This window comes from Chelonia mydas, chromosome 13, assembly GCF_015237465.2.
Source record: "Chelonia mydas isolate rCheMyd1 chromosome 13, rCheMyd1.pri.v2, whole genome shotgun sequence".
Lineage (NCBI taxonomy): Eukaryota > Metazoa > Chordata > Testudines > Cheloniidae > Chelonia > Chelonia mydas.
Window position 1 is genome coordinate 22,518,870 of NC_051253.2, and position 25,363 is coordinate 22,544,232.

Consider the following 25,363-nt stretch of genomic DNA (forward strand, 5'->3'; position numbering starts at 1 on the left):
ACCCCACAGCCAGAGGCCTCAGCCCCCTGCATCCCAACCCTCTGCCCCAGCCCTGAGCCACCTCCCACACACCAAACCCCTCATCCCCAGCCCCACCCCAGAGCCTGCACCCCTCACACTCCAACCCTCTGCCCCAGCCCTGAGCCCCCTCCCACACCCCAATCCCCTCACCCCCGACCCCACCCCAAAGCCCACACCCCCAGCCAGAGCCCCCCCCACACCCATACCCCAACCCTCTGCCCCAGCCCTGATCCCCTCATCCGTAGCCCCACCCCAGATCCCGCACTCTCAGCCAGAGCGCTCACCCCCGCACACACCCCAACCCCCTGCCCCAGCCCTGAGCCCCCTCTCACACTACAAATCCCTCGGCCCCACCCCGCCACGTTAATGTTGTTATGTGCACCAATGTGAGGTGATGTGTCACACATCACTTCTATATTGGTGCACATTATAAAATTCATTCCGCACGTGGGTGGGAAAAATTAGAGGGAACACTGGTCACACCCACCTTCTTATATGACAGCCGTAGTTGCTCTATTTCTCACCTCGCAGCATCCAGGTATTAGGTGTGGGGGCAGAGATGGGGGAACTGGGGCCTGGGAAATGTGGCTCGACTGAATCGGTGATTCTGCTACACATAGGGGCTGGTGAAGTGGCCCCCAGCTGTCCCTCCTCCAGAACTGCCCCTAAATCCTCCCCTCTGTACACACAAAAAGAAAAGGAGTACTTGTGGTACCTTAGAGACTAACCAATTTATTTGAGCATAAGCTTTCGTGAGCTACTCTCCTTACAGTGTGCATGATAAACACCCATTTTTTCATGTTCTGTGTGTATATAAATCTCCTCACTGTATTTTCCACTGAATGCATCCGATGAAGTGACCTGTAGCTCACGAAAGCTTATGCTCAAATAAATTGGTTAGTCTCTAAGGTGCCACAAGTCCTCCTTTTCTTTTTGCGAATACAGACTAACACGGCTGCTACTCTGAAACCCTCTGTATACGTAGTCCCTGCAGCTTGGATCCAAGCTGTAGGTGCAGGATGCTATGCAAAGCTGGCACTAGCACTGCATACAGTGAACCTGTTCTGGGGAAACCCAGACGGCTTCACTCTGCAGAGCTGGTAACCCAGCCTTTCCACCAGCACTAATGTCTTTAAGAACTTAAAGAGCACAAAGGCCTATGCACACCACCCCCAAAGGCAGCTGAAGTTAAGCACACCCCAAGGGTGCCTATAGAGGTGCTAGAATGAGCTTTTGGTGGAGCTGGAAAGGGAGATCTACAGGACTGGGGATGCTGTTCTTATCCTACGTGTAGCTGTAAATTAACAGCTCTGCCAAGACTTACACTCAAGCAGAACAGGGCACTTTTCCTGACCAGCCCCCCTCACATCTAACCAGAAGTCTCTCTAAAACCAGAGGACTTTGCAGCCACTCTGATCAACCCCCTCTCTGGCACCTGATCATAGAAAGTCCCTTTCTTCCTGCCATGCAAAGGGTTAAGTGATCAATAGCTGCAATTTCCAAGAAACGGAAACAGTTTCTAGTAAGACAAATTCATCCCCTGTCTGCTCTCCACACATGTAATTTAGCTCTGAAATACGTCCCTGGGTTCTCCTCCCCAACCAGCTCCTTCCCAGGGGAGCAGTGAAGAGCCCCTCTTGGTGTTCAGACCAACTGGATGGTTACCAGTGGCTACCAGCAACACTACTTTATGTTGTCTGATCCTGTATTTTCATTTCAGGCCTGCCGCTGTGATCAGTGCTTTGCAGAAACACTAACCCTAATCTATGGCAAGTTCATAACGTCAGAGGCCTGTTGTCTCTGGCTCAGGGTTTGGCTCCCCGCCTAACAGTCAGTCCCTAAAATGCCAAAGAGCTTCTAGGCTGTGTCAGATGGAGATGCTGACACCACATTTCTGGTTTCTTTCATTTAGTACTAAGCAACTTCTTGGCACTTTTACTCATTTTCTTTTTATCCTTGAAGATAGGAGTTTCCTCAGTGGCTCTGTGCACACCTCCTATACCCTATACTTATTTGTATTACGCCGCCATCTAGAGACCTCAACTCAGATCCCAGCCCTTTGGCACGAGATGTGTAAACACACAGTGCAAAGATCCCTGCCCCAGGAAGCTTGCTGTCTAAATAACCAAGACAAAGGGTGAGGGAGAGGAGGGATTACCCCCATTTTACAGATGGGGGGAGGGGACTAAGGCACAGAGATTAAGTCACGCTTGCCAAGGTCACATTTAGTCTGCAATAGAGGTGGCAATTAAGCTTAGATCTCCTGAGCTCCAGGCCAATGCCCTAACCCCAACTATCCTTGCTCTGTCCAGCAGGCTCCAGATAAGTAGGGATACTAGCCACTTAAGTCTGTGGGTCATTTAAAAATTCCTGATAGCCTGTTATGTCCTGGGGAAGGGAAGGAGAGCAATATCTGATTCTTAAGCATTATCCATCCCAGCTGGTTCTATGAAGCTTGCTCCATTCTAACTGGTGGGATCAATCTGTTCGCCACCAGGTGTGCAGGAAAAGTCTCACGCTACCTGAAAAAGCTTAGAAAATCTGAGAGACCTTTGCAACTCCTTGCCTTACATTTGAGCTCCTTAAAGATCTACTTGTATTTGTTTTAATAATAACTTTTCACCTCTAGGTACGCAGTCAAGTTACTAGGGATTGAAAAACATTGGCATTTGCTGGCTGTTAGATGACCTAACCCACATGGAATGAGTTCCGTGGGTCTCAGTATAGCTCCCAATGGTCAAGGATCCACAGCTCCAAAACAACCACAGCTGGTAGTAATTGAGCCCTTTGCTGGCAGTCCAGGGGGAGAGGCCATGCAGCAAATGGTGCATGGAGATTGAACTCCCCACTCAGCCTCCACAGGTACCCTCTCTAGGTTGGGATTGAGGGCTGCTGGTAAGGAGTAACAGAGGAGCTTATGCTGCCACTAAACTTGCTGAGGGTAGAAATGAGCTTTTCAGAGCTGTTAGCCTGGTTCCTCATACAAGCCCTGAATTTGCACATGCAGGAAGAATGGCCTGGGAGAAAGGTTCTTGTGGGTAGGAGGGTTCAAAGCTCAACATTTGGGTCACTGAAGAGCAATAGTGAAAGGACTTTAGTGTCAAGTTTAGTGTTTATTCATGCATCCTTCAGTTAATGTACTGTACAGGAAGCCTCTATTGTGCTAACACGCTAAACTCCTCTGTATGAAATAGATCAAAGAGGGGGCAGTCCTGCAGGGAAATAGGAACTTGAGGCTGTGTAGGATTGGATATGCATGTGTACAAATAAATATAAGTGGACTTTTGCCCTCATACAGGTTATTGGCTTTTTAGGGAAGTGTCCTACAAAAGTTTGTTCAGTAGGGCAGGGCACCTTACTGCTAAAGAGACAAGGTTGTGCACTGGAAAAATTTGTTTACAAAAATTACCCTCCTATGCACAGTTCAGCATCCAATACATTGAACACTTGACAATCCAGTCACTCTGGAAACATGTACAGGGTAGGACATGTCTTGGGTAGTACATGGTAGTACTACAGCGATGTCTTGGGTAGTACTTGGCCGTACTTGTACATGTACACTACCAACAACATTCATAGCAGTAGCCAATAATGCCTTTTCTCTACAAGATTGCACCCCTTCTGTTCATGCATAGACCTAGCCATAGCAACTTATGCTATCATCTCTAGGCTGGACTAATACAAAACATTTTCTACCTGGCTTTGACAGTGGAGGTTATATATAAACTAATAGTCCAGCTCGCAGCAACCTGCCTGCCTAGCAACAAAGGGAAAAGGGCATGTGGCACCAATGCTTTGCCTTCTAGATTACCTGCCCATCCACTTTTGGACCTGATTCTGTCTCCTAAGGATGACCAACTGTGTGGTCTACCACAACAGATGCAACTGGGTGGGGCTGCTGTTGCTGAGTCCAGGCTGATCCACACCTCAGTTAAGGTTTGCAACCACTGAGATTCTCAGGAGAAAGACACTAGATACCACAGGGCTTTGCAGAGGTTAGCTATAGATAAGGGGAGTCCTATGGGGATCAGCTGGATTGCCTCTTTTTTGCTATAGCAAGGCAAGTAGGACTCAGAAGCAATAAGCTAACTACACTGCTCTACAGGACAAAGTTAATCCAGCCTCATGGGTGAATCAAGGGGGTTAATGCTCAGCTCTCAGCAAAATAGCTTCACCAGTCTAACATTACAAGCGTATTGCTGTATTTTGTAACTAAGCTAAGGGCTGTGAGAGACAAGAAACCAATTATCTCAACACAGACAAAGAGGACTGGCCTAGTTAAACATATGGGAGCCTGAGACTGGTACTACATCAGTATACTAGTAAATACCTAGCCCATGAGTTATTTTTGCTTCTGGTTTTCCCTCATGCACGTCCAGCTCTTGCAATGAGTTCCACACAGGGGGACTCCTGCAGCTCCACAAAACTAATTTGAGGAATTGGGCACTTGAGGAAGTCAGTTTACCTCTCTGTGGATCAGTTTCCCTATCTGTAAAATGAGAATAATACCTCATCTGGCCAGGAAGGCTGCAAAGCTTAATGCATTGTAAACTCTGAGATCTGGGGTTAGAAGCCACCATAGAAGTCCAACGTATTAAAACAAAAGAACAATGTGTTTTTTTGTTTTTTTTTTAATTCTGTGGAGGCTAAACATTCTGGGTATTTAACAAGTCAAACAAGCTGACAACTATCAACGAGCAATACTAAAAGCTTTCACTCCTCTACCAGCATATTCTTCCCTACACAGCCTATGACAGCTGCCATTTTAATGACCTGATGGATAGTTGGGAGAGTCCACCTAGATAACAAATTATGTTTTATGGGCTTTTCCCCCAACCCTGTCTGATGCCAGAGGTATTACCTAGCTATCTGGGCCATCTTTTCCACTGGTTTCCTACTCCTTAGTACTACCTGTACCCATGAAATTGTTTCAGTTTCCCCTCCCTCTATTTATCACTCAACTGTTTTGAACCTGTCAATTTTTCTAAAGTTCAACAAATTGGGGGGGCCGCAGAAGTAGAGATTAAAAAATTGGCCAAATACCTTTTCAATGAGAAACTAGCTCTGGAAGTTGTGATCTGCTGCCACCTACTGTTAGATTTCTCAAACTGCAGCCAGCGTTCATTTCTCCGAAAAGGGACTGTACAAATGGACAGTGTGGCCGTTTCTCTGACTTCCACGTCAAATGTGCTCAGCTTGCAAGTGATTTTTTTTTTCATAAGTGCCAGTCCTGTAAACTCATCCTTAGATCTGAGAGTCAAGCTGGCTTCTTTCCTTCTCACGGATTGCTACCAAAATCAGCCCTCAGGTAAAACCAATGCAACCTAAACTCCTCCAATTAAGCTCCTAATGACACCTATCCTAACCTACTGCCTTCACTGGGTTTGCTCAAGAATGACTGTCTGGCCTGGTAACTGATACTTAGTAATAACAATATTGAGAAGGAACAGCTGCAAGCTCACTCGCACAGCTGAGTTGGATCTGAAGAGTTAATAGCAGTAAAGTGGCATAAAAAAACCTTGATTTTAGTCACTAAAGAAAGCAGCTCAGACACTGATACACAAAGCAGCAGTTCTGCAATGTAAGGAGATTAGAATATGCAATTTTTGTAGCAGAACCACACTTTCAGATCAGAATGGATTTTTGTGGATGTGTCCCACAGGCTGCAAACCTGCTTCATTTTTGGAGTGCGGGAATTCCCCACAAGCCAGGCACTGTGTTGATTGATGACAAAACAGCCTCTAATAAATGAGATGAAGAGCCTCCTCAATTAAATATTATAGTACACTGTAGTAATGTCCCCTCCCCCAAACAATATACTGTAGTAATCATTAGCACTTCTTTAGTGCTAGATCTTTAAAATACTGTTTAGAAACATCTGATCCTCACTGTATGGGGAATGACTGATCTCACTTAACAGAGGGGAATCAGAGAGCTTTGTTTCTGGTAAACAGGCTCCTCAAAGCATAGCACTGAAATGATGGCAACTTCATTTCTTCTACACCTTTGTAAGTGTCTAGAATGATACTGCTCTGCTACCCACTCTCTGCCAGCTGACTAATAGTGGAATGCCTCTGCTGTTACAAAATGCCAAGTTTAAACAATGAGGACCTATGTAGTGTGAGGGTTGAGCCACTGAGTCATGATCCAGTTTAGGGAGTCTAAAACACTTTCATAACAAAGGTGCAATCAGCTGGACAGCCTTTATGTCCAGGTTCAATAGGGTATCTGCCACCTTCCTCCTCTATGTACACAATTAATTATTAGTTATTTGACTGGTGTGAAGAAATTTATGCACTCTTAAGCTAATCTTGTTCCCCTCAGGTGCATCTCCTGATTCACTGCTTCCTTTCTCCTGACTCTCCCATTCTCCTCACTGAACTCAATACAAGATGGCTTCTTAACTTTCTCTCAGGGTTCAGAAATACTCCCCCTTTCAAAAAGGGTCAGGCTGGTGTTATTTTAAAATTCTTTATCTACCACCTCAGCTTCCTGCAGGCCTGTCTCCCTTCAGGCAGAAGTGCTTGGAGGGGGGTCCCCATGCTGCCAGTCCTTCCCTTCTTGGTCTTGTCTCTCCAGTTGCTGGCACAGGATAAACATGCACTGCCTGCACTGACCCATTAGATAGAGGAGTAGAGAAGATCCTTGTGTTTCATTAGTCAGGTGGCATATAGAACTAATAGAGCAGAGTTCACCTGCTTTGATTCTAGCAAAGCACAAAAAACCCTTTTTTTGGTTTAAGAATACATGCAAACTAATCTGCAATGAACAGATTATGTAAAGTTCCCATAAGGATAGCGAATGCCGTGGCCAGGAACAAGGGCACTAAATGGAGTTAAGGTACAGCGCTGTATCCTGAAATTAAAGGAATATTCTAGTGGGTTGGGGTTTTTTTAAATAAAATAAGCCAATTAGAATTTGCAGGCAATCTGGTTAATATACTGGGCACTTATGTAACAGGGCATGGCTACAGAACTAATGGAAACTGCATCACTTTAAATCCGTCTGCCTGAGCTTTTCATTTTCATCTTAGCCCATGCCTCTTCCTACAACTGGCTGAAGAATGGGCCACAGCTGTGACTGCTTCCCTATCAATTTGTCACAGCCACCATTAATCTCTGGGAAGTGATTTGCATTTCAATTACTATTGCTTTGACTGAATTTCTACTCCAATTAGCTTCATATTATTTCTACCATTGGTAATCCTTTTTATAGTAGGCCATCAGTACAGTGACGGTCTTATGCAGAAATACTAACAGCAGCTTCTGTTGCTTTTGGCTGATTTAACATCTAACTTCAGTAGGTAGTGAGTGAGCTATAACTTGCTTTATTTTTACAGGAAACATCTCTTCAAATACAGCTTTCGTGATGCAAGAGCATAATACTCTAACATCATCCCACTGGAGAACTGGTGTCAAATCTTTGCATTTTTCAGTAAATCCCTTTATGAACACATGGCAGCACCCTGGAATCACCCTCCCTTCAGCACCAATGATGTTTCTGCTAAGACTCTCTGTGTTGCAGAGCCTGCTTCAAGCCAGCATTATCAGTCTCTGTAACCAAACTTACTTAAAACACAGTGCTATGAATCAAGCAGGCAAAGCCTTTGGCTTGAATTTCACAAATCAACTAGTGATTTTAGTAGCCTCACGCTGTGGGTGAAAGCCCTTTAAAAGGGCCTGATTTTCAGACAGGTGGGGTGTTGTACTCCGTTCTTTTCTGTTAAGCTGTCTCAGTTTGGATACCAAGATATTAAGGCAGCCAGTATCATTAGTCACTCTTGGCCCAAATCTTCAGAATCAAGTGTGTCTGTTCTGACAGGGTGCTACCTCTCGCACTGTCAGTAGAGGAAACTTAAGTAATTTTTCTACTGGGGAGACTGGGATTTCTTACACACACCTATTCTACTTGTTTAACTTGAAGATGCAACTGGTTACATGTTGTAACACCACTTTCAAATCTCTATGCCCCTAACTTTGCATGAGTCACAGAAGCCTTGCCGGGTACAAGGACTCAAATGATCAAGAATCAAATTATTTTGCAACAGGAAGAAACATTGCCCACGTAGCAGGGTCAGTCTCTGAAGCATAGAGTTCAAGTGCACCTGGTATTCCCAGAAATGCCAAATTAATTGGATGCTCATTGCATGGCCACATCACAATGCAGATCAGCATGCTACAAGCACGGCAGAGTGGCAATAATCACTAGCTAGTTGGATGCGTGGGAAGGGATACGTTCTCAAGCCTTCTTGATTCAATGATTTTATTTTTCTAGAGACTGTTTCTGGAGGACAGAGCAACATGGAAAGTTTACAAGTCTTTGCATTCAGCTCTCTCTCTCTGCCCCTTTTAGAGGGAAAAAACTACACTGGATCTTTTTATTTAGTGCTTTTTGTGTTCTTCCCACTATATAGTACACAGAGACAGTCCCTGCCCGCAAAGAGCTTACAATCTAAGAAAAAGATACAGAGAAGATGGGTTGCACTGGGAAATCCAGGAGGGTGGGGATGACAGTTTGTCATACTCCCAGTGCCATACATTGAGGCTAACATATCCATTTTTTGTGTTGGTGAGGAGGACATAGACACTGCACAGACCACACATTTCCCACGACAGAACAAGCTTTGTGGGAGGCAGCAATGTAAATGAAGTTTTCAGAAATTATGTGCAAGGTAGCCCTATGGCAAGAAGACATTTATTCTATGTAGAAAGTTTCACTTATTTACACACTTCTTAGAAATGGAAATAAAATTATAGTTAACATGTTCCAAAGAAGCACATCAACCAAACCAATGTCCTTACAAAAATAAAACTTTCAAACCACATTTCTAAAATAAATATCATCAAAAGGGTAAGAAAAATAAATACACATGTACCCAAGCGACTGTGTTTAAACACAAGGGGGTAACGTTCTTTATGAAAAAGACAGCCATAGGGTCCCAGTTAAACCACTAGCTGCTGACAATACCCGTCCCACTGGCATAAGAGGAGGAGAGTCCTCAACAGCAAAGAGCAGATTGTTTTAATAAAAATATATAAAGGACCATGTTCCTGATCGAGGGAAGTACAGAGCATTTTAATCTTTGCTGAATCTTGCTAAAAGCAGCATTCCTATGAGGTTTCCCTTCTGAAATCTCATGAGGCTTCTAAGTGTTAAGAGAGGCTGGCACATTTATTCTTACTCAGAAAAGAAAGCTAAGCCCCATCTGTGAGTCTGCATAAATCCTGTTCCACAACAGAACGTGTGCAAACATCCCACAAGATTGATCGAAATGTACCCCTTCCTAAACGGCTGAGCAGCAGCAAACCCAAAGAGATTTCCCCACTGCTGAATAGTGTTTCTGAATAGTGGCCCTGCTCTGAGCAGGGGGTTGGACTAGATGACCTCCTGAGGTCCCTTCCAACCCTGATATTCTATGATTCTATGAAGTATGGAAACCATTAATTTCAAATACAGCACTATCTACAGAACAATTGTTACAGGATGGGGAAAGCTTGACTCACAGACAGGAGGATTCTGCTGCTTCAGGACAACATCATACCAATTAGGCACAGTTAAACACAGTATCAAGGTTTCCATGGCAGCCCCTTACATTTTAAGGGCCAACTCATTGCCCTCCATCTACCCACTTTCAGCAGGCAGTCTCAGGATGGCCAGTAATATTCACAGTGCTCCAAGGAATGGGAAGCAGGGCACCCTGAACCCTGGTCCTCTCTCTCAAAGGGTGCTGTACCACGCTAAGCATTTGGCTTTTTTCCTGGAAGTTCTGATTCGTTGTGGTCCTGTGTCCCCCCCTTTATATTCTGATCATTTGTCTACCTATTAAAAAGAGCAACATATCCAGGTTACAGAGAGTGGTCAATTAGGCCAAGGAATAATATGTCCACAACGCAAGCTCTACTTAGGTTTACAATGTATTGGTCATGCATAAACCCCTACAGGATCCTGGCAGGCATTTAAACATTTAATTGATGTGGGGTCAGGTTGCTAATGAACTGACTGCTGAATGGACTGTAGCCAGCTTTGAATTAGCAGTAGGTTTTGCATCTGATGTCACAAGGCTCAACAGGCACACCAAATCAGTGGTCATCTACTTTAACCCTCTTTGCTTTCAAGGAAAGATGCTGCAAGAGAAAGAAAAAAAAAAGTGCTTAGTACATATGGCGCACGCTCATAAAAACTGAAGTAAAGTGTATTGAATTTTTAATCCCTAGTTAAATCAGTCTCCATATCTATCTCAAAATACTTTATAGACTCAACAAAAAGTAAATCCTGTTGTTTTTGTGGTTGTGGGGGGGTTGTTTTTTTGTTGGTTTTGGTAAAATGCATCAAATCTTAATGCTCCTCTGGAAATAAATGCAGAAACTCCAAAACCAAATTTTCCCAAAGGTATTTAATTGGTCCTAGTGCACACATTAGTACTTAAACAATTTGCAAGAGGAAGCAACTCGTCAGTGTCTACTAATGTAAATTTTGTATGCCCAAAATAGTATTTACCTGCCTGAAGGTACAATTACCAGATGTGTGCATGCAAAGCGATATATTTACTAATGCTGCAGCTGCAGTTCTGTTGGCCCTTTGAATATTTCACCCTTAAAATCTAATAGGAAGGAAAAGAGCGCCATGGAGAAAGTGCATACCGAAGAGGACCCAAGAAAGGGTACAATCCCTCAAAAGTACATTAACTTTAAGGAGTGAAGCATGGGTGATTACTGCCCATGCTTGTGCCCAAACCACAGGAAACGAAAAAATAAAAATAAGAACATAAATTAGCTTTTTGATCAGGGATAATTTGTTTTAAATCTAGTGATTGAAGGTATTAAGGTTCCAATGTTTCTGGAACTTCTTAGTGAGCCGCAGAGATTTCTCTGCTAAGCACTTTCAGTCGATGATATCATGACCTAAGTGCTTTCAACATGAGACAACTTTACAGATGTTTGGGCGATTTATTTTTGTTTGCCTGCAGTACTTAAATACCACTGCCTCTGCAAGCATCCATTCATATGTTTTTATGGTGCACCAAGGGTAGAACACAGGTTCTGGTACCTTTAGTCCATGCAAGAGAAAGCAGCAGAGCTATTTATAAATTAACATCTGTCCTTTGTGTGTCTTAAAAAGTACCTAAGACACTTCAGCAAGATAGTGCACTAGTGAGCTTTCCCAATGCCTCTTTGAAAGATGTTCTTTCCTATACCCTTGTGGACTCTTCTATCACCACCAGTGGGGGGAAATTTTGATATTCCTTAAAAATGAGGAAAGTTTAACTTATTCTTCAAACATCCATAGCTAACTGTATGTTAATATATGCAGCCAACAAAAACTCTTTCGTATGAGAGTGTCACAGTTCATAATCACTTGTCTTTGTGTGGGATCAAATAGCTTGTACAATCACACTTATGTGAGAATAGAAACAACGCAGAGATCACCTAAGTGGGTTTATATCCGTGTCATGCGAACATGTTTCATGATTAACAGAAGAGAAGACCCCAAAGGGGACTTAGGAGCACTTAATTTTTTTTTTAAACCCTCCATGGATTTGCCCAATCTTACCTCACAAACCTCCTCTCTCTACTCCTCCCTGCTCAGCTAGTGTTGTCCACCACCCTGTGATTTCATTCGGTCTCTCCCCTGCAGCTCCTGTTTGTCTTACAGAACACACGCAGGGCCATAGCGAGTCTTTCCTTCCCCCCAAATAACTAATGTATTTTATTCCTTGCCTATTGCTTGTAATTTCTCACTTCCTCTGCTACTACCTCTGTATGAACTGCACACTGGGTTTGAGATTAGGCTTATGATTAAACTGTCCCACGGCGGGTGTGAGCAGCAGCGTGCACCAACATGCCGTGCTGTAATTTCCCCGTGTGGATACTGCGGGTGCCAGTTAAAAGGTTCCTAGTTTACAATAACATAATCCTCTTCACACAGGTTTACATTCATGTGAACTAGGAACCCCTTTTAGTTGGCGCTCACAGTGTCCACACGGAGAAGTTACAGGGCAGCACTTTGGTGCGCACGCTATTCACACTCCCATAGCCCAAACTTAAGGGCAGCGTAGACACGTCCTTAGTGAAATATGCTGTAACAAAATAAAGTACTTCATTTATTCTGATTTTTACCAAAAAAAGCTACGTGAAACTAAACCATGGCTCTAGGCACCACAGATCGAATATAAAACAATATTTTATACACTCAGCAAATTCACCTAAGTCTTTGGGGGTAAGGGGGGAAAGGCAAGCTGAAAAACAACAAAACCTTCCCCTTCTGAGGATGAAAATGACTCTTAGGGCATGTGGCAAAGCTGAACAGATTTGATCTCTTTAAGACCAAACAAGAGGGTGGTGGTGGAGTGAAGTCCTAAAGTCATCACTGAGAACACTCTACTAGCAGTTCCCTCTCTATTAAACCACAGGAGCTTTTAGATCAAGCATTTTCAATCATCATAATGGTGGCAGTATCATACAGGGAGAGAGACGGTCACTCCAGATAGGCAGGTCCTAAGCCATCGGTATAGTGTAAAACACCAACTCTTCCAAATTAGCTTAATTTACAAAAATAATTTAACCTTTTAAAATGGAACAGTCCTTTGCATGAGCCATTGAAAATTACACCAGATTTCCAACCAACTCCCACTTAAAAAGAAATCTTGTCCCAAAGCTTTGTCCCATGGAGATGTTAGATTACAGGGTGTTAAAACACCATGTACGTAATCCATGTAAAGATCTGAATCACAAGGATTCCACAGGCAGATTTGGTACAGTGCGTTGGCTCATTTCCTTCTAATGCCATGCTTGAGGCACGTGTGTTGAACAGCAGCAACAGAAGCACAAGGCCTGCATTGCAGTGTCGTTACCACCTCAGCCAAGTGCATTATGGAATACCAAGTAGAAACCCTTCAATCTAGGGATCGTTCCGGGGAAGTTCTCTGGTCTGTGTTACACAGGGTCACACTAGTTGATCACAATGGTTCCTTCTGGCCTGGAAATCTACGAATTACCTGAGAAGTCCACTGCTACTCTGATGCATGGTAAGCATCCTATATAACAGATGAATTATCCAAGTTTCACATTTTAAAAAAATCTCTGAAATCAATTACATGGACATAATGCCAATGCTCTGCTGTAATCACATCGCTATGTCTACTAACAAATGAACTCACAAGGTCATTTAATAATAAGAGGCTCTCATAGGCATATCAAATCTTTAAGAGGATAAACTTCCCTAAAACTCCTTCAGTGTCGCCAAGGAAGAGATCTGGACAATAGGGATCAGATTTTCAAGAGGTCATGCGCACAAATATGCATGCAAAACTATGTGCACTAAAAAAAAAAAACCACAAACCGAACACACATGGCTGTTTAGCTACATTTCCACATCCAATTCTCTTATTTGCCTGTGCAATTGTGGAATTTGCTCAGCTAAATTAGGCACATAATTTTCACTTGATCTTTTGAAAAATCATGTCTGAAGCTTTTATTACAGTATTGTCCTGCATTTGAGCATCACAATACCAGATCTCATTCCAATACAGACTAACACAGAAGGTTTCCATTCTGGATCCCTCCACATCAGAAGAGGCTTGTTCCACAAGGGGAGCTGCATATTCCTATTCCATGCAGATTACTCCTGCACAGATGGTAGTGGCTGGCCTGAATTCAGCCTCACAATAATACTGCTCTTTGTGTGCCTATTTTATGGCCACCCCGAGAAGTACCAGAATGTGACTCTTTGCCACTGATACTCCCACATCACTGTTTTCCTGGAATGCTGCCCACAGAAGAGCTTTATGAAGATTCCCACAGAATCTCATGACGCATGTGGAATGAGGCTGTTTGGCATTGCTTTATAGTTAGTACCTCTCAAATTCCACTAAGGTTAGGACTGAGTAATTAGTCTTCCTCCCTGCATGATCACACACGTGACATCCATTTGGTCATCCCTACTGTTCAGTGTTTATGTACAGTCTGCTATTGCAGAGACTAGCTTCAGTGTCACAAGCACAGGGATAATATTCCACTCTCCATCGAGCCTGCTCTGATAGTGCCTGAAGGTGGGTAGATGAATGAGAGCAAAGTCTAAACAAGACGAGGTGATGAAGGTTGGCAGGAACAAGTGGCAGCTCCTGAAGATGTACATGTATGCTCCTTGTGGATATGACTCATGACTGTTAGGGGCCACACTCAGTCGGTCACTGCTTCTGTGTTCCCAGATAGCAAGAACTTGAAGGACCTTTATTCACGCAGTGTCAATCAAGAGACTGCAGCATCTCCTCTCTCTAAAAGAGACCTTGCCACAGTGATTGATACATACCCATCATTCCCAAGCTACATTACAGCAACAAGCTCTGCTTAGGGCTACTCTTGAAGAGGATTCAGAAGTTTTAGCTGTAACACAATGTAGCAACTTGCCTCTGAGATGCTACAAGGCTACTGTGCCAATGCCTCATGTTCTGCATTAGCTACCTGTTCGCTTTTGGATACTATTCAAGGATGTGCCATTGGTCTAGGACCCTGTTACCTAAAAAGTTGCCTCTTCCCCTGTTCCCCATTGAAGCAGTTATCTGCTGGATGCTCTTGCTGTTCAGAACTGGTGGCAGGGCTCTCTCTGTGGCATTTACTCCTTTCAGGGGGCTAGGGTTAAGGCCGGAGTTTGGCTACTTTCAGGCCCAGAGCAAACCTTTTGTTTTTTTTAAATAGCCTTTTTTAAACTGGCTTGTTCTTTCGCTGTGACCTTTTAAATAGCACATCCCTTTTTTTTTTTGGAAGGGTTATTGTTTTGCTTCCCTGTACACAAACTGGCTCAAATGCACAAAGTGAAATAACTGAAAAATGAGCCAGGTTGGCATCAACTGGGAAAAATAAGAAACATCTGTCTGAAAATGTGATGCCTGCTATCTTTATGGTTACCTGCAAACCTGGCTCATTTTTCAATTATTTCACTTTGTGCATTTGAGCCAGTTTGTGTACAGGGAAGCAAAGCAATAACCCTTTAAAAAAAAAGAAAAAAAAAAAAAAGGATGTGCTATTTATAAGGTCACAGCGAAAGAACAAGCCAGTACTCCTCATTCAAGTCCTGTGGCTCTAATCCACTTCCAAGTTAACTGCTTGAAGCCTAATTTTTGCTATCTAATTGTTATGGTGCCTTGGGGCCTCAGGAATGCATGTTATATAACCATACATCCAGCAACCTCAGGTCTTGAACCAATCTCCTTAATGTAAAGGTGCTAAGTACAAAAATGAACTTGTATTAAGTTTATCTATAGAAGGATGCTCCTCTCCATAACTCCAAATTTTAACCTCTAATTTATTTTCCTAAGTAAGAGCAATTATAATTTATTTGTTTGAAATAATAAAGTGTTGGGTACTGCCCAGAAAGATGTTGCAAGGCACATGAAGACTCGGGCCATCTGAAGTTTACACTTCCTACAGCAAGTCAACAGAACCGCTGAGAGAAGTGCTACTGAACACATATCTGAGGATAAACTAGCTCTGTGCTGAATTTCCAAATGGATTTCAAATGGAGAAATGCAACTCTGACTTAACGTCTAGACAGGCTGTACTCCTGTACGGCAAACACAGTTGTTTCAAGGGTACTGCAAAGCAGAGTTTTATATATTAAATCCCCTTCAATGACTTACACCCCAATTCATTTCTATTCCCATCAAACAAAAGAAAAATACTGAAAAAAAAAAGCTTTAAGTACAAGAGCTGTCAATACAGCAATGATACCATTTGGTGTCTATGTCGAGTCCGTACCGTTCCTTCTTGGTAAAAGTGAGGTGCCAGTTCTAATAGCCAAGTGGATTCAATAGCAGTCACATCTCTCATGTAGTACCTGGAGGTCTGTATGACTTCATTGTAGATGACCCTGAAAACACAGAGGAAAAAAATGAGACCATGTTATATAGCAGAGAGGGACTTGGCTCCGATTGTCCGAACATTCCACATTATAGAGATTACAGAGTTACTTGATATATAAGATGCCATTAGGTAGTCTCTGCTGTGTGGGAGGAGAGTCAATTATAAAATGCCCTCCGACCCACTCCCACCAAGGTGCTCAGAGTATTGTATAGCAGGGCAATAAAAAGATTTTTAAAACTCCAGTAAAAAACATCTCCACAAAACCATCTGGAAGAACAGACCAAGGGGAGGGTGTAACAAGACGAAAAGGGAGGGGACACTTGTAAATATGGGGCCAAGAGCTTTCATACTAAACACCTCTGAAGGAGAGATTTTAGGTGTTGTGGGCAGAGCATGACTGAGAAGGATGTCAAGGGGTGAGTGCAAAATCCTAGGCCTATCAGAGCTTAGTAACGATCCACAACCTAATGTGACGGTGGGATCCCTGACTGCAGATACTAGTCAGGACAAGGCTCACGGGAGGAAGAGTATGTTTTGAGTAAGGCCAGGACACACTCCACTTTGAGCTTTAGACAGCAAGCACACCAGTTTAGAAATAATCTGGCAGCCATAGCCAAGAATGCAGGAAAGTTCTCTCTAAGGCTTGTTACAATGACCCTCCACAGGGACTAAAGCATCTCCAGACCCACACCCTGCTCCCTCACTCATCCAGTTCATAACCCCACCACGCAGAGCCATCTTTCATACACAACAAAAAAGACAAAGCAATTGCCATGCTGCTTAGGGGGGAGGGGGAACTCTTTTGAGAACAGAGGGTTAGTGAATGGAAGCAAGAGGAAAGTTCTCACTCTTCCCTTCTTCCCCAAGACAACCACTGACCATTTGAATGCATCTAAAATTTGAGGAAAACCAAATTAAAACAAGAAGTGAGAAGTCACTATACTCACAGTTGATAGACAAAACACTGAGCAAGAGACTACGCTCTTTCCTTACTAACAAAGAGTAAAACCAAATCAACCCAGTGAATACTGTGCATAGCCAGTATATTGATTCACACATGAATGTGCCCTAAAAGCACAACTAAACAAGTGGAGGTGGAAGGAAGATGGATGAGGTAAGTTCTAATAGAACCAGCACAGTTAAAACTGAGTGATCTGAATTCTATCTCCATCCTGAACATCAACAGAATTGATTGCTTAGTCCCAATCAGCTACACCTGTACAAATGTAAACTTCCAGGAAGAGGAACAGGGTCCCAGCGTGCCATGTACATTTACTGCACTATATAAGTGTGTAATAAAAGTAACTACCACCTTGTATTGTTCAAATATGTCTTTCAGTGGGATGTGATCGTTAGCCTCCACATTAACCTCAGCATCACTGAACTAAGATATTCTTCCCAGTGGGTCGAGGGACCCTCCTCAGAGAGCAATTCCTGTGAGTGATTTTACCTGCAGCACAAGGCTCTTGATTCTGGTATTTTTTAGGAAGAGGCCACCTGGCTCCCCTCTCTCGCCTTCACAGCTCTTAACACTTTTTTAGTATGATGTTAATGCCACTTTTCCAAATGCTCCCCACCTAGCAGTTTTATTTGGGTGTTACCTAAAGACTGTTGCAGAGGAAGCCTCCTTTGAACTTACAATCTGGGAATCAGGATCTTCCAGGTGTGTTGCTACACTGATGCAGAACAGAGTTCTTAATGGGAATCTCCTAACAATGCCTGGTATGGAGTGCCTCCTGGTCTGGGCAGATAAGCGAAAGCAGCTCTAGCTTACCAGCGAGGAGGTTTCTCTGCATACAGCACTGAGGTGGGATGGATGTGCAGTTCCTGGTCATCACGGATAGTCCTTAAAGAGAGGGTATTATTTCAGACTTAGCAATTGTAAATTTATTCTTAAAATTTATTTATTGGTGACCTTTCAGCTCCAGTCAAAATGCTAATAAATTTGAGTACTGAAAGAGCTGGAGCAAGTTAAAGAGGTGCAAAGTTAATGCACTGGCCTTTCAGTTGCAGAGTTCAGGCCCAAATTCTGGCCAAGACACCAGTGAAAAAGTTTGGAGTTATCATTCTATGGGTTTGTCTACAGAAGGAGTTATTCCTGATTGAGTAAATCCATTTATAGACATTCTTATTCCAAAATAAGAATATCAACAAATGGAATTCATCAGAAATAATTAATTCACTTTATATTCATATCCTACATCATTCCAAAATACTTTTCACATATTTTAGACAAGCCCTAACACTGAATGTTTTTCTGCCCACATCACAAGAACAGGGTCCTGCAGGCTTAGATTAAGGTGCACTGGAGGTGATATGGAATTGAAGCATTTATAGTTCCTGCTCACATTAGTTAGTAACTATTAACAATTCCGCACTATCAACCTTACTAATGGTCATCATTTAACCAACAAGAGAGGCGATAAACAAACAAAGAGCATTTGGAAACTGTTACATATGACCCTGTAAGACCTCGTTAATTTAATGAGCTGACAAAACTTTTCTTGCTAGTCTATCTAGAGAAGCATCTGTTTGTTGACTATCCAGATCTGTCAACTCATAGAAGCATGCTAAATAAAAGGACAGTTCTAAGGAATTTTATAGATCTACATCCATATTTTACCTGTATGCTCCAGTGGAGTGGCATTTAGCTGCATTAGCAAAGAATCCAGAAACTATACACCTCAGAACAGGATCTGGGTCACCTAAAGAAGGGAACTGACATGTTACTCTGCAAAGTGTATTTGATAAACTAAGAGCTGATGCAGTGACAAAAAATCCCCTAAATACTGCTCTGTCATCAAAAGCAATTTTGGGGCTTTCAGAGGAAAAGCTTAAGACAAGAGACTCAGGATTCTTTATTTTCCTCTCTCCGGTTTCACAATAAATCTCAATTACTATGTAAAAAACAAAGGTGCCAGATTACCTACCCTGGAGATAGTTCCAACCACAGCTATCTCACAAGGATTAAGTGGCTGCAGCCTGATTTTTAGAGGTGCTGAGCACTTGCAACTCCAACTGAAATCAACAGGAGCTAGGGGTCTTCAGCCCAACTGAAAGTCAGCTCCAGAATGTCTATACAGTCCCTTGATCGTAATGAGAGATTTTCAAAGGTATAAATGAGGGGTGGGTGAAAATCTCCCATTAGGTTATATCTATGAAGTTGTTATTAGCTATCACTACACAACACTGCTGCTATCAATTAAGCCACCCAGGTTTGAAGAAATTCTAATTGTAAAAATGAGCTCGGGGCTGCTCTTGAAAAGTATATTTTGAAATCCCAGTTTTATTTAACATACATTATTTTTAGGCTGACAAGACACAGTATTTCTTGAATATAGTAAGAAAATAAACTGACAGTTGGGTGACTCAATATTCAGATAAACTCCAACAGGTATGACACACAAAAATCCTCATTCCGTGGCTCCTACCTTCACTGGATTTCTTTGGTACTTTAAATTTGACAAGAAGCTTTTTCAGCTGCTCCCTCACAGTTGTTGCTCTGACAAGTCCTTTGTAGTTTAGAAAGTGTTCCTGACACCACTGAGAATTCTTGCTGTGCTGTATAGCAACAACAATACAAGAACAGTTACAAATGCCACACTAAATCTCCCTACTGCAAAGGGTAGTCTAGTTCTGTTCCCCAACTACTGTGTTTTGTTCTGGTATTTGCCTGTTTACAGTGGGAAGTTAACTGCAGCCAGTATGCATATGAATTGCCACTGCCTGCACAGTGTATTTCAAATAGAAATAATGGCTTCCAATTCATAAACATTTCCAGCACTTATTTCCTACTAATATATTCGAGTCATTTCCTGGGATGTGGCAGGGGAGAATAGTGTCAGCTATTTCATACTATCACATAAAAGTGTTTCATCTCAATATAAATTAAATCCGAGTCCACACTTTTTTTTTGGGCCCAAGACATAAGTAGACATCTCTGTACTCTGTTTTCCAACATGCACAAAGGCAATCAGTTCAAAATACATTTAAGGACTGGTCTACACAGTTTTTGTACCAGTGTAACAAACTTCGGTTAGGGCAGAGCTTCTAGTGCAGACATAGCTATTTATATGCTTTACATTAGTATAGCTTATTACCTTTCCCTACACATATACTATCCTGGTACAGTTAAAGATGTACAACCTGAGTATTTAGACAAGCACTAAGATTTCAATTAAACCTCACTGATCACCAAGCACTCTAAGCCATTGACAAGACTTTTATATAATGATTAGGGATGGGATTTTCAAAAGGAGCCTTCAGGAGTTAGGTACCCAACTCTCATTGAAATTCAAAACTATCAACAGAAAATAAATGAGAACATGAATTTCTCATGTTCCTTTGAATGTCCCAGGATAACTGAAGATATGGAGATTACAGCTAAGGGCCTGTGCATTACACAGCCACAGACTTTGTGTCTTGCCAACTCAGTGGGATTATGTGAGCATCTGTGACAAATGTAGCCAATTAATTAATTAAACAAAAAGGTATATTAGACACTTGGGTCAATATCTTACATAGGCTCAAGCTTCTAGGATTCTTATAGCAGGTCTACTACCGCTTAAGTCGATCTAACTTACATTGCTCAGCAGTGTGAAAGACAACCCCTGGAGCGACGCAAGTTACAGCGACCTAGGCGCTGTCCACACTGGCACTGTGTCGGGGGAAGATGCTCTCCTTCTGACATAGCTTCCACCTTTCGCAGAGGTGAAGTAATTATGCCGATAGGAGCGCGCTCCGGTGTCGGTATAGAGAGTCTTCACCAGACACGCTGCAGCTGCACTGAAGAAAGGTTTCTAGTATAGACCTGCCCTTAGTTTTGAGCATCACGCATTAAAACCACCGGAACCCACCCTCTCCCCTTCCACATGCACTCTAACCTGCTTACTTTAATAAAAGCTTCATAAACATTAAGCATAGTGAGATGATCTCCCTCTTCCACAGCAAATTTTCTGTGTTTCCTGATCTGGAAACAAGAGTAGAAATGTATTTTTATACAGAAATTAGTTTTTTTTCAAAGGTCATTCCTGCTACCCTCAGTTCTTACTGTCTTGAGTATTTAGTGACCTTTAACTCTTATCATATAACAACTCTCCTCTAACTGATATGGATGTTTCACTATCCAACATACTATATTTTCAAGGCAGAGTTCTAAAACTGAAATTAAAACTCATTTGCACAAAGGAAATGGGATTTACTTACTGTATGTAAGGTTAGGCTCAGCAGTATTTCTACCTCTGAGTTAACTATTTCATATTAAATAATTTTATCAGCCTGAAAATAAATTTACCTTTTTCTCTCAAAGAGAAGCTCAAAATGAACAAACTTCCTTTCCACGCACCCCAAAACGAATACCAACTTATGATCCTAACATTTCCAAACACTTTCCTAACCCTCTGCAGTACAAGGCCTCCATCATTAGCAGAGGACTATCTGCAGGTTTCACTACCATACAGCTTCCCCTTTCTCCATTACCAAGCAGTATGGGCAAGGACAGAAACCCTCAGTTCCAATCTAGCACATCAGACTTTGCATGCCCCTAACGGATATTAATAACAGAGTTGGCAGACGCTCAAAGATGTGGAATAAGTGAAGAAAATTATGAGACTGAACTTACAGCCTGAGCCTTTTGGTTTGGAGGGAACATAAAGATGTTCTGAATCTGCATCATGGCAGCAATGCTCAAGATCTCCTGGGAGCAGCCAAAGTTTCCTGGAAAATAAGTGGTGAAAGAAAATAAAGTTTCTTGCTTTCAAGATTATGAAACATAAATAATACCACAAAAAAGGAAGGAGGAATTTACTCTTAGATTTTCCAGAAGAAAGTATTTTACAGCAACGATGGGGGGAAAAAAAACCCTTATTTCATTGCAAAGGAGGACTTTGCTGATAAAAAGCCCTTTATTGTAACATATGATGGGGAGGTGAAGGGGGCACATTTAGGAATTTCTCAGCAGTGGATCACTCAGTCCCTGCAGCAGCAATCAGGTCCATGCAATCAGCTCTGCCATCACATCCGCATGTTGTCATACACAGACCTTAGAATCAAGGACTGGCAAATGCCTGTTACTTTTTTGTCTGCACTTATACTAGAGTACAGAAATAAAGAACGTGTATGATTTTTTTACATATTTAAGAGAGACCTTTGTTACAAAGTATGCTTGTCTGTACTGGGCATACATTAAAAACAACTTTTCTTAAGAAGGTTTGTTCCTTCTTTTCCTTTAAAAGAGAACTTGGCAAATTATGGAGCTTGTGAAAGATATCAAAAAGCAGCTCTGCCTGCAGTACAGCGTGGGCAGATTAACTCCAATGCACAGCTTTGCTAATATACCCCATTCTCTATATTTCAGTCCTAGGCCACTCTTGAGAACAACCCATGAACTGTAAAGAAATGTATGTTGGTTCTGTGATGAATGCATATTTTCACTGAAGACTGAATTGAAGATAAACTTATTTCACTGGTGGCCTTAGCAAGCACTTCAAACCAGGTAATCAGAAATAAGAAGTTAAAGCATTAACTCACTGCGCTGCAAAGACTCACACATGTTCTTAAAATTATCGTCATAACTAGTCCCATTAACTTCAATAGGATTACTCTCAGTGCATAAAATTAAGCATGTGCATGAGTCTTTGCAGGATTTGGGGCCTCCTACTATACCACTGAGCCCTGAAGTTGGGAACTATTATTTATTGTTTATTACCTAAGAGGTAGCCTTGTGGAAGCTGAACAACTCTGTAAAAGAAAAGGAGGACTTGTGGCACCTTAGAGACTAACAAATTTATTTGAGCATAAGCTTTCGTGAGCTTCAGCTCACTTCATCGGATGCATTCAGTGGAAAAACATAAATTTGTTAGTCTCTAAGGTGCCACAAGTACTCCTTTTCTTTTTGCAATACAGACTAACACGGCTGCTACTCTAAAATCTGTAAAAGATGTTGTCCTGATCCAAAAATGCAACCAACCCCAAAGCATTTTTCTGCTGGCAAGGGGACCAATTACTTTCAAACCCTGTAAGGTACATTGGTGCAATACTGCGTGTCAAGAATACAAATATGCCAAATTATACTAGATAGACTAACTCTGAAGTTAAGATTACAGGTAGGCCAATGGGATGCACTGATGGTACCAAATGATTTCTTGACTTCTTAACTATGTATCACACCAAAATTGACTATAGCTTCTTTTAGATACATTGAGTATTATTGTCCCTGGGTAGACAGTATCTTATACTCAGCACAAGACTATTGATGGCACCTTGCCTTTTACCTACCTGATTCCAACAGCATCTTTGCAAACATAGGATTCAAAGGGAACTCTGCTATTCTCATACCAAGAGGTTCTGTTAGGCGACAATGTTTATCCAGACCTGCAAGAATACTACTAAGTATTTAGAAAGCAGACCAAAATAGCATAGAAAATTATCTTAATCTTTGTGCCATCAGCTAATATGTAGCAGAAACTCACAGAAAAGCTTGTTGAGCTAGCAAGTATCCAACTGGGAAATCAAGAGCTCTTATAAATACCCATTAACTTTCCCATGAGTCCTCAGTACTCTTTAGCAAACACTATATTTACATAAACACTGGCTTCTTGCCAGACACACAAGCCACTTGATCCACGACCAAGTTCTACTGGCACCTCCAGTCATTCAGGAAATATGTAACCACCAAGGTCAATGCAGCAATACCATGGTCACAGAGATACATTCTGTAATGCATTTTGTATACACCATTTGGAAACCATTTAACTCTGCAAAGTAAGTTTTGTAGGAAAACTTCCACCTACCCTTTTGGAATTTGCTTCCAAGTTATTAGAAAAAGGAGCATTGATAAGAGACGAAAAGATTGGGAATGGCTAGCGTGACACTCTGTACCTCGTGAGAACACCCTACACCCCCATGTTCATCTTTATAAAATGATTGTGTGCTATCCAATGCAAAGTTTGTCATGTTGGGTGTCTTCGGAAGGCTCATAATGCACGGAGCATGGTTGTTATAGCAATATTATAGTAATTGTTACAGTAACATTATAGTAAGGTTATACGTTATAATTTCATGTATATAGTTATGAGGCTGAAAACGTATCCTCATGGCTTAAAGCAAGCCCATGCAAAAACTCTCTAAGAACAGAGAGACAGTTCACACCTCGTCAATGAAACAAACCCAGCTCAGCTTCACAGGAACAATGGACACTGACTTAGGCAGCAACAAAAGAATCTGTAAGACCCTCGAGGGAGTCACCCCCTTCCTTTGGGCAGTTTGGGACTACGATGAGGTAATGCTCACCTGAATCTGAAGGCGCTGGGGGGGCAAAGCCAAGAGGAAAGAAAGGACATGATAAAAGGGAGACACATTTGCCATGCTCTCTCTTCCACCTACATCTACAGACACCACCACCACCAAGTGACTGAAACGCTGATCAAAGGGGAGAGCCTGACTGAAAAGTAACCAGCCAGCCTGTGGTGAGAAGCATCTACGTTTTTAAGGACATTGAAAACGTTAAGATCAGCTTAGAATGCGTTTTGCTTTTATTACATTTGACCAAATCTGACTTGTTAAGCTTTAACTTATAATCACTTAAAATCTATCTTTATAGTTAATAAATCTGTTTGTTTATTCTACCTGAAGCAGTACATTTGGTTTGAGGTGTGTCAGAGACTCCCTTTGGGATAATGAGCCTGGTACATATCAATTTCTTCGTAAAATTGACCAACTTATATAAGCTTGCAGCATCCAGCGGGCATTACTGAACACTGCAAGACTGAGGTTCCTAGGGTTGCATCTGGGACCGGAGATATTGGCTAGTGTCATTCGCTTGCAAGTAGCTGGGAGCAGCCTACATGCTAGAGGTTGTGCGTGAACAGCCCAGGAGTCGGGGTTCTCACAGCAGAGCAGGGTAAGGCTGGCTCCCAGAGTCAAGGACTGGAGTGGCCTAGCCGATCACTGGTCCAGACAATACCAGAGCGGAATGTCACAGCTAGCAGATACAGAACAACTCTCTGGGGTGATTTTTCTGAGTCATATCTACTTGGCTCATTGACAAAAATAATGTAATACCATCAGCACTACAGCACCTATTCCAGCTACGGGAAAGTTAGCTGCAATCTGTTCTGCCTCATGCATCAGTAGCTAAATAAGCAGCTACATTCTAGCTCAAGAATAGTAGTTGTTGGTGATGATGTACAGAACAGAAGGATGACTGTTTGATTTTCAAATTATTATTATTAAGCACAGAGTTATGTTATTTTACAAAAAGAAAATACTTGCAGCTTACAGTCTAAGTACTCCCTTCTTCAAGGGTGGGCAAACTTTTTGGCCGGAGGGCCACATCGGGGTGTGAAACTATATGGAGGGCCAGGTAGGGAAGGCTGTTCCACCCCCAACAGCCTGGCCCCTGCCCCTTATCCGCCCCCTCCCACTTCCTGCCCCCTGATTGCCCCCCTCAAAATCCCCCACTCATCCAACACCCCCCACTCCTTGTC

General features: G+C 42.3%; 1 protein-coding gene and 1 long non-coding RNA gene across 7 annotated transcripts in view; both read right to left on the reverse strand.

Moving 5' to 3' along the window:
• The window catches only part of LOC122462678, a 32,173-nt gene extending 25,552 nt beyond the window's left edge, over window positions 1-6,621 (reverse strand). For both annotated transcript variants that reach the window (XR_006285389.1, XR_006285388.1), the window contains exon 1: window positions 5,065-6,621. This is a non-coding gene — a long non-coding RNA (uncharacterized LOC122462678). The remainder of the gene's footprint in view (window positions 1-5,064) is intronic.
• A 2,065-nt stretch (window positions 6,622-8,686) lies between these two features.
• The window catches only part of DHX35 (DEAH-box helicase 35), a 48,034-nt gene continuing 31,357 nt past the window's right edge, over window positions 8,687-25,363 (reverse strand). For 2 of the 5 annotated variants that reach the window (XM_043526987.1, XM_037915581.2), the window contains 8 exons: window positions 23,154-23,249; window positions 21,499-21,593; window positions 20,770-20,847; window positions 19,310-19,439; window positions 18,502-18,583; window positions 17,653-17,724; window positions 15,774-15,885; window positions 8,687-10,145 (listed from right to left, as the gene is read on the reverse strand). In XM_043526987.1, coding sequence (XP_043382922.1) covers window positions 10,101-10,145; window positions 15,774-15,885; window positions 17,653-17,724; window positions 18,502-18,583; window positions 19,310-19,439; window positions 20,770-20,847; window positions 21,499-21,593; window positions 23,154-23,249 — 710 coding nt within the window. In that variant the 3' untranslated portion in view covers window positions 8,687-10,100. Of the gene's footprint in view, window positions 10,146-15,746; window positions 15,886-17,652; window positions 17,725-18,501; window positions 18,584-19,304; window positions 19,440-20,461; window positions 20,664-20,769; window positions 20,848-21,498; window positions 21,594-23,153; window positions 23,250-25,363 lie in introns of those variants that run through there. The other 3 variants (XM_037915582.2, XM_037915580.2, XR_005227850.2) reach the window with 2 other exon arrangements.